This window comes from Gymnodraco acuticeps, unplaced genomic scaffold, assembly GCF_902827175.1.
Source record: "Gymnodraco acuticeps unplaced genomic scaffold, fGymAcu1.1, whole genome shotgun sequence".
NCBI lineage: Eukaryota > Metazoa > Chordata > Actinopteri > Perciformes > Bathydraconidae > Gymnodraco > Gymnodraco acuticeps.
Window position 1 is genome coordinate 2,396,070 of NW_022992149.1, and position 15,380 is coordinate 2,411,449.

Consider the following 15,380-nt stretch of genomic DNA (forward strand, 5'->3'; position numbering starts at 1 on the left):
AAATGGGTGTTTTTATATACAAACCCTTTAGAAAGAAAATGTCAACGTGCCATGTTGTTTATCAGAGAGGGGAATTTACCTCATTGGTGCCATCATTGGCGTTGACAAACAGCGGGCTCCACCCTGGGGGCAGCGAGTGGCTGTCTATGCCGTAGCCGTGGTTCTGCGCCGTGATGAAGGCCTGACCCGTCCTCACATTCAGCACCGGCTGGTTCTGGCCTCTGGGAGAACGCAGACAAGCAGAAAACACAATATTTTATTTCTGTTTATATGCAAGTGAGAGGACACACAGTCATACCAATGATGTCACACTATTCAACTGATCAACTGGTGGAAGGAACACCAATGTATGATGCTATGCCGGTTTTCAAATGCTTCCACTTTGCAGATGTAATAAGAGGAGCGTGTATTAGATACATTTGTTAAGCTTAATATGGAAACACCCAATGTGTTTTGGCCAAATGTAAAATTATCTTTTGTTTGTTTTTAAAATGTCCACAGGGCACATTTCAATCTTTGTGAGGATTATCTAAGTGAGTGTACACTTTGCCTTAATTATGCCTATGCATTACATGTTTTACCTGTTGCCCATTGGAAGCTTGTATGACTGAGCTCCGGCAGCCAGAGCTGTGATCTGGTTGCCCATACAGATCCCGAACACTGGCTGGAGACGATCGCTCTCCAGCACCTGCACAGCGCAAAAGAACATTCAAATTACATTTATTGAAAATGCAGATCATGATATATATTAGGGCTGTCAAACGATTACAATTTTTAATCAGATTAATCACAGCTTAAAAATGTATTAATCATGATTAATCACCATTCGAACTATTTTCCAAAATATGCCATTTATTTATGCATATTGTTGTGGGAATGGAAAGATACATACAGTATCTATGTTTATTATAACATTTTCTGCGTGTCAAAATGAAAGACAACCTACACACCTATCAATCATCAAACCGTGGGGTCTTAATTCAGTGTGTTGATTTCTATCAACGGGGGAGTACTTCAGGAAAGTCGACAGAGGGGGGGGGGCTCGTGGAGTACTTCTTGACCACAGAGTGTGAACGTTGTGATCAGCTGTTTTAGTGCAGTTTTCCAGTGAAGGGGGGGGGGAAGTCTCCCTCCGCAGCCGGTTGGCGTAGTTTTGGCACAATTCCGTTGTACAGACCGACGTTAACAGCAGCCCTGTCTGTGCACACGGAGACCGACTCTGTCGTCCGGTGATCTAACCGCCTTCTGGAAAAGCTTCACAAGTACGTCGGTACGCAAATGCGCTTTGTGACACAAGTGACGGTACGCATTTCAGATTACGCACATAACCTGCGTACCAGTTATGTGCACCCCTGTACTACAGCAAAAGTATTCTCCGTCGGGACTTCCTGTAACAACACCACGCCGTTATCAAAGATGTTCTATTGAGAAGACGATCACTACGTGACAAAAGTTTTCAAAACCGTGGCTACTGAAATCAATCTTACTAACTGCTGTCTGTGCAATTTACTCCGCGCGAGTTGGCAGACTTTATTTTGCTTACTTTAACATCATTTTTCATGGTGGGGCTAAGCCATTTCTTGGTATGGGTGTAGCCTACCCCAGCCATACCCTGGCGCTGCCACTGGTGGCACGTATGGGGCGGGCCATTCTGCACATGCGTTAAATATTTTAACGCAATTAATTCAAAAAATTAATTACCGCCGTTAACGCGATAATTTTGACAGCACTAATATATATATATATATATATATATATATATATATAATCTATGTGATGAAAATAATCTTGTGGACAGCTGTGTACTTTCAAGCCAATATTATAACTTCAAGAGAGAATCAAGTTTCCCTAATTATATGACTCTAAACTTTAATTACTGTAAATTAAAATAGGGAAAATAATGTAAAAAATGGACTAGCTAAAATCTCCATACATCCACTAAATATAACAAGTACTTGACAAAGTCTAAAAGACTATGTTACAATTAGAATGTCATTTTACAGACAATCTTCAGCCTCCTTAAAGCCTCTTTTTAATTGACAAAGAAGTGAAACTGTAAATAGCAACACTTTGTGGGCAATCTTCGAATAAAACACAAAACATTTAAATATTAAAAGAGCATTATGTTGTACCTTGCGGACGTTGTTAATGAGTGTGTTGGCCAGAGACGGATCTCCTGGTCCATTGGAGATGAAAAGCCCGTCGTAGTCCAGACTCATCAAGTCCTGATCCCACGGGACGAGGTGGACCTCTGCACCCCTCTGCACACAGACATACAGAACATACACTCTGTGATATAAAGGCATGATATTGTACTGTAAGTTCACCCAAAATAACTTCATAGTTGTATACTAATTTGGCACCAGCTGAGAATTCCTGCCTCGAGTTGTGAACAGTTTGTCAGATCTAACATTACCATCTCATATTTTCTAGGTCAGGTCAGGTTGAAAATGTGACGCGTCTTGACTAATTTTTTATATTTATGGAGACAGGGTCATTTGGGGCAACATCATAAAAACGTCATCTCCAAGTCTGTAAACTAAGAAGGATGCACACTCAACAAGAAAAGGGATTTCTTTTTGACACCCGCTTTTTTTTCTCTTACCTTGACCAACAGGCGAATGATGTTATGTTTAATACCGCAATCAACCGCCACCACTTTAATTGGGTTTCCTTTTCCAAAGATCTTTGTTTCCTAGTGGGTAAAAAGACACCGGAAATCACTAATCAGCAGCAATTGTCCACAGAGTGAATATGATCCGAGTGGTCATATTGTACGGGGCATATTGTGCAATGGGAAGAAAAGGTGTTTTGGGATGTTTTTTGTTATAGCAGCTGTTACCTTGGTTGAGACCTCTGCTACCAGGTTCCTCTGGTTGGGGTCAGATATCTCCACAGGCTGCCCATCAAATTCTATTTTCCCCAAAGCTGTGCCCTGAGGAGAAATCACAAGCACAATACCAGTTCATCAAACAACTGCTTCATCAATTGTAAAGGATGAAGCAGTTCACACCTTGACATTTACAGTACCTTATCTCTGATTATCTTGGTCAGCATTCGGGTGTCTATTCCAAACAGTGCAGGGACCTTCAACGGGAGGAAAGTCACATTTTAAAATGTACCAGCAGCAGACTTGCCTCTCTGAGATTACATCGGAAACTTTGAATCCATACCTTCTCTTCTTGCAGCCATTGTCCCAAAGACTTGACAGAGTTCCAGTGGCTGTACTCGTAACTGTAGTCTTGAACAAGAAGACCAGATACCTAGAAACGCCAAAGCACAACCTTAAAAAAAAGGTCAAACTAAAAAGCCGCTGTTGTCCATAATTGCTTAATATCACTTCTAGGTGTTGTGTAATACTGCAGCTCTTGCAGGTGAATGGTGTCAAGAATACCTCAAGCATGGTTCATGTTGTCTTTCATTTATTAAACAATAAAATATTGCACTGTTGTTGTGCTGTTATGTGTAGGAATGCCACTAACTATTATTTAATGCATTTTTTTTGGCTATAACATGTCAGAATATAGTTAAAAAGGCCAGTCCCCAAAAGTTACAAGGTTTAATATTATAGGAGGCTCAAATCAAATGTATATTCTACTCTCAATGTATACTCTCTATGTACTATTCTATTACTCTCAACATACATCCATATAGCTGTGAGGGGTAGTGTACATTATGACCTCATTTAATTCCCAAACAAAAACTATAATGCAAATAATAGAGTAAAGAAGTGCATGCTGAAGGACATGGGAGTCAGTGATATGTTTTGTTTTTTAATATTGGCTTGAATCGATATAAATAATCGTGGGATTACATTGTTATCGGTATCATCTACAACAGGTTTGGCATCATGACATACCTAATTCAGACAATATAAGAAGATTTGTTTTAGAAGAAACCCTGAATAAAAGGGTGAACCAGAAAATGCACAATATGTCACCAAAATAATTGTTTAATCATCTGATTCGTCTGTACATTGCTGTTTTAGTCTGTGTTCTTCTAATTAGTGTCTATAGTGTGTGCCTATTGAGCTGTTTCGAGCCATGTGGGACAAAACCCGATCCTGCCCCTCCCTCTCTCTGTCTAAGTGAACGGTGACTGTAAAAACTACACTGCGGTTGCTCAGAATATTTTCCTATTTAATGTGTGTGGCAAAAAAATAATGACCATAGGGGCATAGTGCTGCCATCCCCACCATACGTCATCTCACATCATTCAGAGCTGATTGGCTGTAAGTACGTGTGCCGCGAAAAGTGTGGTGTGTGAAGAGGAGGAGAGAGAGCTGCAGTGAGGCGTCCTAAAACCCGGAAGTAAGCTGCTTCCCTCGACAAAACAGCAATGAGATTTCTCCATAGGATTTTAGAAAATAGCTCCAAATAAGGTCTGTGGGAAACGTAGCTGTTAGATAAATGCACGTTTTGTTCAGCCGGATAATATCCACATGTCTACCCTACTTTTATAATTTTCTAATCATAAATCTATTGATTAGATTAGATTTATGATAGACTTTTGAAACTACAAGAACATAAGGAGGACTTTTACAAAAAAGTAAAAGAGATTTTTGTCCAGAAGGATAGGCAAATGGACTTAATCTTCAAGTCAAGGTAAGACTGCAATTTTATTGAAAATGGGATCTTACTAAGAGAGAACAATTCAATATTTAAATGATAAAATTATATTTTTTGGGTATCCTTTTGTTGAACTGTCCGTTTAAAATTAATTGAAGCATCAGACAAAAAAAGCTTTTGAAAATAATATTATATTTTGATTTAGGTCAAAATATAATATTTGTAAACCTGAAGAGTCAGTGCCAGTGCCTCACCAGCCATGAACCTCACTGCAGAAGCTTATAGACATCTAAGTGTTTTGTGCCCCACCACTTTTGTACATATAAAAACGCCACTGCTTAGGGGGAAATTAATTTCAGATTCAGAACACCAGATTTATTGGCAATCCAGCTAATAGTTGTTGAGGAATGTAGTGTCAACCCAGCGGTGAAGTTTAAAAAAAAAAAGGAACGAATATCACAAAGGTCGTTGGGAGTATTATGGATGTGGTTATAAATGGCAATAGCAATTCATGTTAACATTTCAATCTGGACCAAGGTGGAGCACTCTCCAACAGACTGACAGGATCAAAGCAGGAGTTGGTAATTGCAGCACCGAGGCCTCCACCAATCCTGACACCCCCAAACCCCCACTGAGTTTCATACCTGGATGCGCTCTGACTCCAAATGTTTCCTCAGGCCAAGCCCGTCCAGTTCCTGGCTGTTGGGTACCCCATAGTTTCCCACTATAGGGTAGGTGAGGGTCAGGATCTGACCTCTGTAGCTGGGGTCAGTCAGGGCCTCAGGATACCTAAAGAAAGGATACGATATTGTGATGATAACGCACATCGTCATATTATCGTCTCATTATCCTCTATAAAGTGAAAAATGCAGTGTAACTTCATCGTGTAAAGACATTTGAGGAAATGTAACAACTGGATGCAAAGTTGTGAAGCTCAAAGCCAGGTTCATATTTTAGTATTTACCATCTGATTTATTTTGTTGATTTAAAACAGATCTTTCTTGAATCTAATGTAGTTCGACTTATGTCAGCATGTCTCCTTCTTACCCCACTAGGCCAGTATTGAAGACGAGTTCCCCGGCTACAGAGGTATCATGCCCAAAGGAAAATCCTTTCATCCTGGTGCCATCCTCCAAGACCAGGTGGGCTGTCTGGGCCTGGGATTTAAAAGAGAGCAGGCAGATGGCAAGATAAATCTCCCCCAAGAATAATGAATTCCCTTTATATGAAGAGTTTGGAGAAACCAAAGGCAAACGTTTGAAATAGATGTGTTGTCGGCTTATGAATTAAGTAGTGATAGCTGGATGAAGTGAGACTCATGCTGAAACTGCAGGACAATGTGAATTGTGCTGTGAATGCTGAGACAGACAAATCTGTTCTGTGTGTGTGTGTGTGTGTGTGTGTGTGTGTGTGTGTGTGTGTGTGTGTGTGTGTGTGTGTGTGTGTGTGTGTGTGTGTGTGTGTGTGTGTGTGTGTGTGTGTGTGTGTGTGTGTGTGTCTCTCAATATGACCTCGAGGCAGGCACCGTCTCTTATAGTCTTACTAAAGACTCCTATTTCCAAAAGCACCATAGATGTATAATTTGCCTTATTCAGTAATATTGTGTGGATGTTGCAATCAGGGCGCACCTCCAAAGTGATGCAACACACATGATGCAGCTACAGCATGATACACATTACCTAAGAAAAACAAATCTGGAAATCCGGTTAAATAATAATGAAGACTATTATGCTTTTATGGTTTACTATTTACTTGTTGTGAGTTAATACTTTAAGCGTGTCGCCGCACCAAACTGCATTCAAAATAGGGCAATTTACTGCAGTATTTGTCAACTGCACTAGCACATACTGTACTTCAGGCAAGTATTTCGCTTGTGTATTTTATGTGGACTCGGCGTATTGACCGTCCACTGGAAACCATTTATTTCAACACAGTTCATACTTGTTCAACTATTTACTGCTTCTGTCACTCAGAAAGCTTCGTTTCTAAATGCAAGAGCGCTATGATGAATGGAGCTGGTTAACTATACCAAGTTAAAATAATGTCTAAAGAAATGCTTTCTCTTCTGTTGAAGGTATGCCGAAAATAGAAGTAGCCCTTGATTTAAAAAGAAAAATGTGTAACAAGTTCTTACATGTTTTTAAAATGTGTGTTTTAACGCCAATGAATCACAAACAATAGATTTTTCAGCGGAATTTGGCCTGAAGCTCAGAGGAACACCGTGTCTGCACTACATTGAAGGCACTTCAAAAGTTAGTATCGTGCATTTACAACTGACAACAACCACTTTAACTCACACGTAGTCTTACCTTCACACTAAAAAGTTTAGCTGTTTGAAGTCTCAGCCATCCCGAAGTGTTTCCCACTCTTCTGCCAACAATGCATCCTTGTCTCAGAGATTTAACAACGCTATGAGCTAACAGGATTGTTGTCATGTTAGCCTACGTTACTCTTTAGGCAAAGTGGCACGGTCGTGAATGAAAGGTTTCCCGATATAAAAATGACTTACTATTTAAACTGTCTAACAAAGTCTACAATGAATTGTAAATTGACTCTAGGAGACACTAGCTCAATGGGATTTGGATTTTCCTCGTGTAGGTTCAACTGCGAGCTTGAAGTTTATCATGATTGGTAGATGAACAGTTGTTTTTCTCACCGCTTGACGCGCTCAGCGTTTAGATTGGTCTCCAGGAAAACGCCCTACTTTCTCTCAAACATGGATGAACCCAGCATTCACATGTTGAAATTCCGAAACACACTGATAGTACGGATGTATGCTACAAGGCCAATAAATTAAACTTTTTCTGGTTGGCCAACATTTTAACATCTCAAATATTTAAAGATACTTTTTAACTGGATAAGTTAAATATATCTGTTTCAAGTTATTTTTGCATTTAGCTTGAGCACCACTATATGGCTAGCTAAAACTTCAAATAGCCTGTCTGACAAATATGTTTTATTCACATTAATTTTAAACTGCTGTATATTATTATGTTTTTACAGTGATTTCATAAAAGAAAAACTACTTCTAAAAGTCCTACACAAGGGGGCATATTGATTACATTTGGTTCATTTCAGGTCATTGAAAAGGAACCACAAAAATTGCAAGCTGAATGAGAATGAATGCACCTGCTAAAAAAAGTTGTGTGTATGTGAGGCTCTATCTGAGTGTGTGTAGTTTTTTTTTTCTTCCTGTGCAACAAACTCCTCTTCACGGCTTTTTTTCTTTGAGGCCAGTTGCCTGCAAAAGAAAAGGCAAACTGATCGTGGCCATGTTGCATGGTGGTGGGATTAGAGTGGTGTGTGTATTTGCTGATCACTGCAAGACCGGCCCTCTGTGGAGAAGGCTGCCTGACTGCCACTCTGCTGGGTTCAGCAGTCTGAACAAAGTGAGTGTGAGTAATGGGACTTGCGTGGATCAGGAAATACCTCTACACCCTAGAAATTGGACTTGGTAAAAATACACATAACTTTGTAAAGATCAGAAGCCATTCTGCAAATATTCAGCATTAAAACTGCACAGAATTATCCTGAATTCACCTACACCTAACTTAATTATCTATAGGCCTACAGTTTTAACTCATGTCTGATTTTAGTACACTTTAATTGTGTCTGTCATGCATGCAGTCATGGTCTATTTCTTCTGCATTTTGTCTAACCCACTTGTTACTAGTGCTACAGATCCCATTCCCTTTGCCTAAATCCAGTATGCGCTCCTCCTGTTCTGCAGATCTGTGGAGCAATGCTGACATCCAGTGGTAGAGTTTGCTAACAACTTCCAAAAGCTTTTAGAGTCAGTTAACAGTGTTGTTGTGTGATGTGTGTGACAGTGCAGCTCCATATGTATGAGTTACACTGTGAGGCCGTATCATTTACCTGTAATTGTGAAGCAGAAGCAATAAAGGCTTTACAGTTTACATTACACCCACATTGAAGTTCACATTTGTATATTCATATTGCTTACCAAGTGTTGCATTAAAGTAAAAGATAGCTGTTCAGTATTTACACAAGGTATTTATTCTCCACTAACCACCATTATTCTCATTGCTACAGGGCTGATGAGACTGTGTAAATCCTAAGTCTCCAACAGACTGGCATATTTATAGCAGAAGACTATTTTGGTCGAATCAAAAACCGAACAGAAGTTTAAGGAAAGAAGTTGGTTATCCTGACCTCAACTAGTCAAGCTTAGTTAAGGAACTGTATTGATCATTCTGTTTGGGTAGAGGCTCTGATGATGGGATACACCAGTGTCATGATAAATATGACTCAAAGTTGTATTAGGTTTATAGTATTACCCATGACATTTGGTGGCAGTTTAAACAAAGATAAGAATTACAAATCTAGTTGGCACATTGATATGGTCTCTAGGCCTACTACTTGAAGAAAAGCACAGATCTGACAAGTGTCTCCATTTTGCAGAGTTGTAGTGAGGAGTGAACACACTCAACTTACTTTCTTATATCTGCAATATACATTGTATCTGCACACATTTTATAATTAAAAAAAGCAAGTAATACCCAAAGCTTAGATATTATGGCTTTCTTAATGCGTGAAATAATGCTAATCAGTGGGGATAAATGTTTACACACATTTCCCAGACTTTCAAATAAAATCTTATTTCGGCTTCTTTAAAAAAAAAAAAAATGTGTTTCTATTTTCAAACCCTTGTTCCCTCAAAAAGCCTCCCTAGCTACTTACTGTTTATGATGAATCACATACAGTGGAACATTGTTAAGTGATGATTGTGCAAACATGAGAAGCCAGTGAAATGTACTGTATGACTCTTTATTGAGGGGAGGGCTGTGATTAGCTGCCCTTTGAATCCCTCCACAGATTGGCCGGGGCATGGACTAATGAGCTGCGGTGTCTGTCCTCGGCTGAGAGACCCCAGATTGTCTGCAGTTCCAAGAGTGATATTCAGATGGTGACCAAGCTTAAGAGAGGACGTGAATAGACCGGTGGCTCCCTCGCCTTTCTCTCTGCCAGGTATCCAAGCAGTTCCGGCCCTGAGATGACAGAAATAATGGATGGTGCTCTGAGGGATCTGTGATGATGTTTGTTCAGTACAGGATTAGATCGACATTATTCAAGATATTGCCACTTTATATATCATTCTGAGGCAGGATAAGGCAGGCTTATTTGTAAATCATCTTCAACATCAAGGCCATTCAAAGTGCTTTTGGAGACAAGCTGATGAATAAAAGGTACTATTGTCATTTAATTGAATACAAGGGAATGAATAGCTGCAACACTGGGACCTTTTGACCCAAAATAATTTCAAGAGAAATACAACATAATAGGAGAATTTCATAAAGTTTATTTTTACCTTTTTGCAAATAAAAGTATTCTGATTCTGATTCTGAATATTTATATTGTTACAGTTAAATAAATTAGGTTCATTTTCAGATTTTCTTTTTTATCTCAGGCACAGAAAATATGGTAATTTCACCTATATTGGTCACACATGATCATACTGACCACAGGGAATGATGCATATTGGTTGCCTAACAACTATTATTTATGTTTTTGTTTACACAAATAAGGTAAAACCGCAAGCAACAAACAAGTGAAGATGTTCCAGAAACCCCACACTTATTTTTCTTTCGTTGTTTTGCCCCATTTACTTCAATATAAAAAAGAAGAGAAAAACAGAGCTTTCTTCACAAATCTAAGGTTACACGGGGTGAGTAATTGATAAGAAGGGTTAGGTGTCTATATGTAGGTAACTATAATTTTTTGTTTGAGGTATTCTTTTATCCCAGAAGAGTGTAATTAAAGCCACAGTGTCCCCAGAGTGTATAATGGCTTAAATATGTACACTATTATATCCATCTTTAGAATTGTCCTTTGGCCCCATCCTGATACCGCGCTACATTATGTGCTGTCAAATTACAGAAGAAGAAGACCCCCTCACAGCGTCACCATTCTTGTTTGGGCTGATGGCAGCTTCAGCCTCCAGAGTTGTAAAAAGGAAGATCAGGTCATCAGCTGGAGAACGATAAGGAAGAGACGATCTCTTAAGCCCTGGGGTTGGATTCCCTTCCTCTGTAGTGAGGTAGTGTCCCCAGTAAAAAGGGCAAGCGAGTAGCTTTGTTTAGCCTGCCCCATTCTAATTCCTGTGTGGCCAGTGGAGGGCTTTGAGAGAGCGAGGGAGGGAAAGAGAGCATGCGGGCCACACACCCGACCCCTTTAAGGAGCCATGGCTCCCGCTCTTAGAAATCCTAAGAAACTTCACACCTCTCTGTAGGGCCTATAAATAGGCTCCATCTGTGCCCCCGAGCTCAGTTACATTATCATTCCTTTTGGCATGGTCGGAGGGCAGGGGAGGAAGCACTGGGGGTTTGAAAAAGGACAGGTGGGGGTGTGAAGGGGGGGCGAGGAAAGAGCCAGAGTCTGAAGCCTATACTTTCTAGTCATCACATATGGCGGACTGGGTGACCTATATGCTGCATTTTTCTTGTTGCAAAGGAAGTCCACTGGAGCTCCCTGTCATTCCCTAGACCAGGGGTGTCAAACTCAATTTCATCGCGGGCCGCATTAGCCTTATGGTTGCACCCAAAGGGCCAGTTGTAACTTTAAGACTATATAAATATATAATATATATAAAATAATGTATTATATTACATTATTGCCTCTGCATTGGATTATTTTCGGATAGGGTAATAACTTCATAATTAACTACGTCTGAAGGCAAAAGTCTAGGGCAAATAATTGCAAGTCTCTTCAGTGCCATGTCACAAAATGAGATGCATAGTGGGACATGTAGTTTATGGGCAACATGCTTCTGTAAAGTGGCATGTAACCGTGTAATAAACGTATTATATTCTTTGCAAGCTCTTGCGGGCCACATAAAATTAAGTCGCGGCCCGGATTTGCCCCCCGGGCCTTGAGTTTGACACCGCTGCCCTAGACCCTTCCTCCTGACGTTACTACTCCCCACGGAGGCCAAATGACCCAGGAGCTGCAGCATCTCTGGCATCTTGCACCACATCGCACTCATCACATTATTTGTTTCCCAAGCTCAGGTTCTTCTCATTTCATTAATCATGCTTAGTCCAAGTAGACCCAGAGGTCAGGGCAGGCCATGGGTCTGTCAATCTCTACCCATGTATTTTCTCTTTCAAAGAATCTTGAATATACAGTTCAAAATGATTTAGTCAACATGAATGACAATGCTGAAGACTGAGGGTGTATTTGAGAGATCACAATTAAAGCATTGCCGCAAGCATGCAAAAGAGCTTCAGATCACGCCGTCATTCCTGAGAGGAGACAGTTATAGCGCCTGTCCTGAAGCAAACCCCCCTCCTCGCCAAAGGACAAAGCCAGTGGGTGAGGTGGTGACACATTAAAAGATAGTTCCAAGCATACGAATTTGCAAAAGAATATCCCCTAAAAAGACTTCCTCTAATATCAATCTATTCTTCAATCTCAAATGACACAATCCAAGAAAGCTTTTATTTCTTAGATGATGGAAACAATTTAACGACACTCCTTTCCTTATTCCATTAACATGTTTTTCATCCCTGCGTGTCAGATCTTGGAGCCCGTAGCTTGCCTCTCTTGGCTGCGATATCTCTACAGAATGCTGATGCAAATGAGGTGAAATGATTTAAATAAAATGAAGTAGCTGGCTAATATTAATGTTTTGTTTAAATGTGCCTAATTTGTTCTGCTTCCCATTACCGTTTGATGATGCCTAAACATCCCAATTTCCCCTTAGTGATCACTGATGTTTCATCTGATCTTATTCCCGTCAGGCTCAGAGTAATATGCATGATAATGTTTGCAACACATCCTGGAGAGAGAGAAGCTGACTAAACCTTCGTGTGTGGAAGGTAATGTGGGTGTTATTACTAAGGACGGTTTGCAGAAAACAACTTTAATTCTAAAATAATCTTTCAGTAAGCTGTGTGGACTTTCTGTATACTCGTTGGCTCAACTTTAATGGAAATAATACGGCTGGCTGAGAAAATAACTAAAGAACTGTACTTCTAACAGCCCATTTTCATCAGCTGTTAGGCCAGCCTGCCCAAATAAGGAACATAGGTCAATAACTCTGACAGCTGTCATTCATAGTCTCGGCCCTAACTAGGATGATTATAGATTAGATGGACAGTATTGTCTGAGCATGGAACAACACAGACTAACCAGCCCCCTTATGTATTGTACTTAGCGTATATAAGAACACTAATTCACAATAATACAAGATTCACCCTCTCTTTAAGTCCTATTTTTGCCTTATGCTTAATTTAAACATCACTAATTAAAGCTGGCCACTGATTTTAAAGTATTTGCAGGTTATGGATATGCTCTCTTCCCATCATAAATTATTTTTGCAGCATGGCATTTTGGTCTTGCGTTCAGCGTGTTGGTAAACCACATTGGTCCATACAGAAAGATCTCAAAAACCGTTTGATGGATTTGCACAATATTTGAGATTCATGGTTCCCAGATGATGTATCCTAATCTAGTGACCTCTTCTTTTGCGTCACCATAAGATTCACATTTTTTGTTTTCAGAAGAATTATGATTTCCATGTTTTGTTTACAGCAAACATAACCACTCAGATATTCATGTTTCCCTGAGGAGTGATTATTATCACTTTGGTGATCTTCTGACTGTGCAGACCATTATCAGGCCAGATATTTTATATATCGAAACATATATTTGAAAAAACATACAGTATAAAACAGTCTTATCTGACTCAGCTGTAGGCTGCTAAGTGATAATTAGAAAACGATAACTTGACACCGTACACTTAGCATGCTGACATTAGGGTTTAGTTCACTGCTGCACAGCGATACAGGATAGACTTGAAGATTATTTTCTGTTTCTTTTATGTCTTCAATTTGAGTACCATTCACTCAACTTTTCTTGCAAAGACAATGAGTGTAGTTAAATCTGGAGCTTTATTTATGAATTAAAACTAAAGATAGAAAATAGAGATGCAAGTTATGACTATTTCAAAGGAGCCAGATCTAAGGCTCTTTCCTTTCTCATATTTCCAGACCGTCAATAACTGACATAGTAAACGTTACATAAGGTGGAATGTACTCTGTACAAACCTCTGTAGGGAATGTCCATCGTAAATAAAGTTGCCCCACCTTGAATGCAACTGATATTTACACATTATTTTGGCATTTCACAAGTGAAATATTTAGAAAAATCAATAGTAAAACAAATGTTCATGAATAACGATGACCCCTGCACCCGTAAGCTTAATGTCACCTTCTCTTTCCTTATACAGTGGTGTTGAGCCACGGTGTTTGTTCAAATGGATCTTCACGTGGCATGTGCCCCTTTTGTGGGCTTTACCATAGCCTTAAAGCCCCTTCCCCACTTTTAGGGGCTCTGACCTCACATCTCCAGTATGGCTTTCCCAGGGGAGCTGGACACTGAAGAAAAAATAAGTAAAGGGTTACATGTTTATTTAGAAGGAGATGTTTATCTTCACTAATGTGATACTGAGAATTAGTAACAGTACACTCCAATGTATTTGGTATTTTTAGTTGGTTAAGAAAGCAGGAGCAAACGTTATCCACACAGAGGAGAGTGACTGTTTTTACGCTTTCTGCTTTTGTCTAAGGAACTATTAATTGGCACTGGAGTTAACAATAACAGAAATACTCCTAAAACTAACTCACAAAAAACCCACCTACCTGCAATGATGCAAAATGTGAAAAAACTGAATGTGTATCATTCACACAATAAACGTAATTGTCAAACAAACTTGATGTCTTGTTCTTTTGTTTTTCACAAGCCGACACGCTATCACATCTTAATAAAGGCCAGCTCTTCCCTTAATGCTGAATACATAAGAACTTTTTAGTGGAGCTCAGATTGGACTCCAGCACAGGTGCAGGGACCGGGGCAGTTTCCGTGAAGGGAAGTGAGACTTTCGAAAGGTGAAGTGGGGTGCCGGGTGAGCCCTGATGACAGCTGAGCGACCGAGGCTTTCTCTGGCTTGCCCTCACGGAGATGGGGTCAGCGAAATGGGGGGGCTGGCTGATTGGAGGGGGGGGGTGGAGGAATTCATGCAGTTCCTACGTCACCAGGTCCTGTCACTGTGGCAGCGCTCCACTACTGGCACTGGGAGACGGATATAGACAAGAATTAAGGAGACTGAATTTGCACTCTTAGCCTTGTCTGGTTTACTGGCATCAGCAGCTGAAAGCCCCTGCAGGTCTTCATCCCGCTGTGCTTTTACGTCACATTCGTCTTAAGAGTGGTACAAACCAACCAATTAAACACAGGTGCTTCTCAACCCAACAAACTTTGTGAGGGACTGAAATAAACAATGACTTATTATTAGATCTGAGAGGCACCGCTACCAACACCTGTCCACCTTCCAGCCTGCTCCTTTACAGTTTCTCAAACACAAATTGACTCTAGTTTGATCTGTTGCTTCTTTGCAGGTTTCTCTTTCAACAAACTCTCATGGTGCTCATTTCCCCCTGCCTTTTCCACACTAATACATAAATATTCTAAATGTGTTTCTTTCATTACTCCTTTTTTCCCAATAGCTACACCATTACATCAAATTGCAGATATTCTAGATATGCTATGCATCAGCGTATACACATTTTATTCAAATGTAACCCCCAATTCAGCCAGGCTAATATATCTTATATCTTTGGAAAGATAGTCATTGATGAGTCAAGCAGAGTGACAGTTAGAGATGAGTTACAACCACATCAGTAATATTTAAAAAAAAAAAGAAGTCTAATCAGGACAGGGCAATAAACACAAATATAATATATTTCGGAGATTTTACCTACAGCATTTTGAAATTGCTTATGATTCAAGCTG

At 39.9% G+C, this 15,380-nt stretch overlaps 1 protein-coding gene across 1 annotated transcript in view; it reads right to left on the reverse strand.

The window, feature by feature from the left end:
* The window catches only part of cps1 (carbamoyl-phosphate synthase 1, mitochondrial), a 68,277-nt gene extending 61,084 nt beyond the window's left edge, over positions 1-7,193 (reverse strand). The window contains exons 1-10 of the mRNA XM_034204051.1: positions 6,878-7,193; positions 5,616-5,725; positions 5,213-5,357; positions 3,174-3,263; positions 3,031-3,087; positions 2,843-2,935; positions 2,606-2,695; positions 2,133-2,261; positions 582-688; positions 80-221 (exon numbers count right to left, since the gene is read on the reverse strand). Coding sequence (XP_034059942.1) covers positions 80-221; positions 582-688; positions 2,133-2,261; positions 2,606-2,695; positions 2,843-2,935; positions 3,031-3,087; positions 3,174-3,263; positions 5,213-5,357; positions 5,616-5,725; positions 6,878-7,003 — 1,089 coding nt within the window. The 5' untranslated portion in view covers positions 7,004-7,193. The remainder of the gene's footprint in view (positions 1-79; positions 222-581; positions 689-2,132; positions 2,262-2,605; positions 2,696-2,842; positions 2,936-3,030; positions 3,088-3,173; positions 3,264-5,212; positions 5,358-5,615; positions 5,726-6,877) is intronic.
* Positions 7,194-15,380: the final 8,187 nt, after the last annotated feature.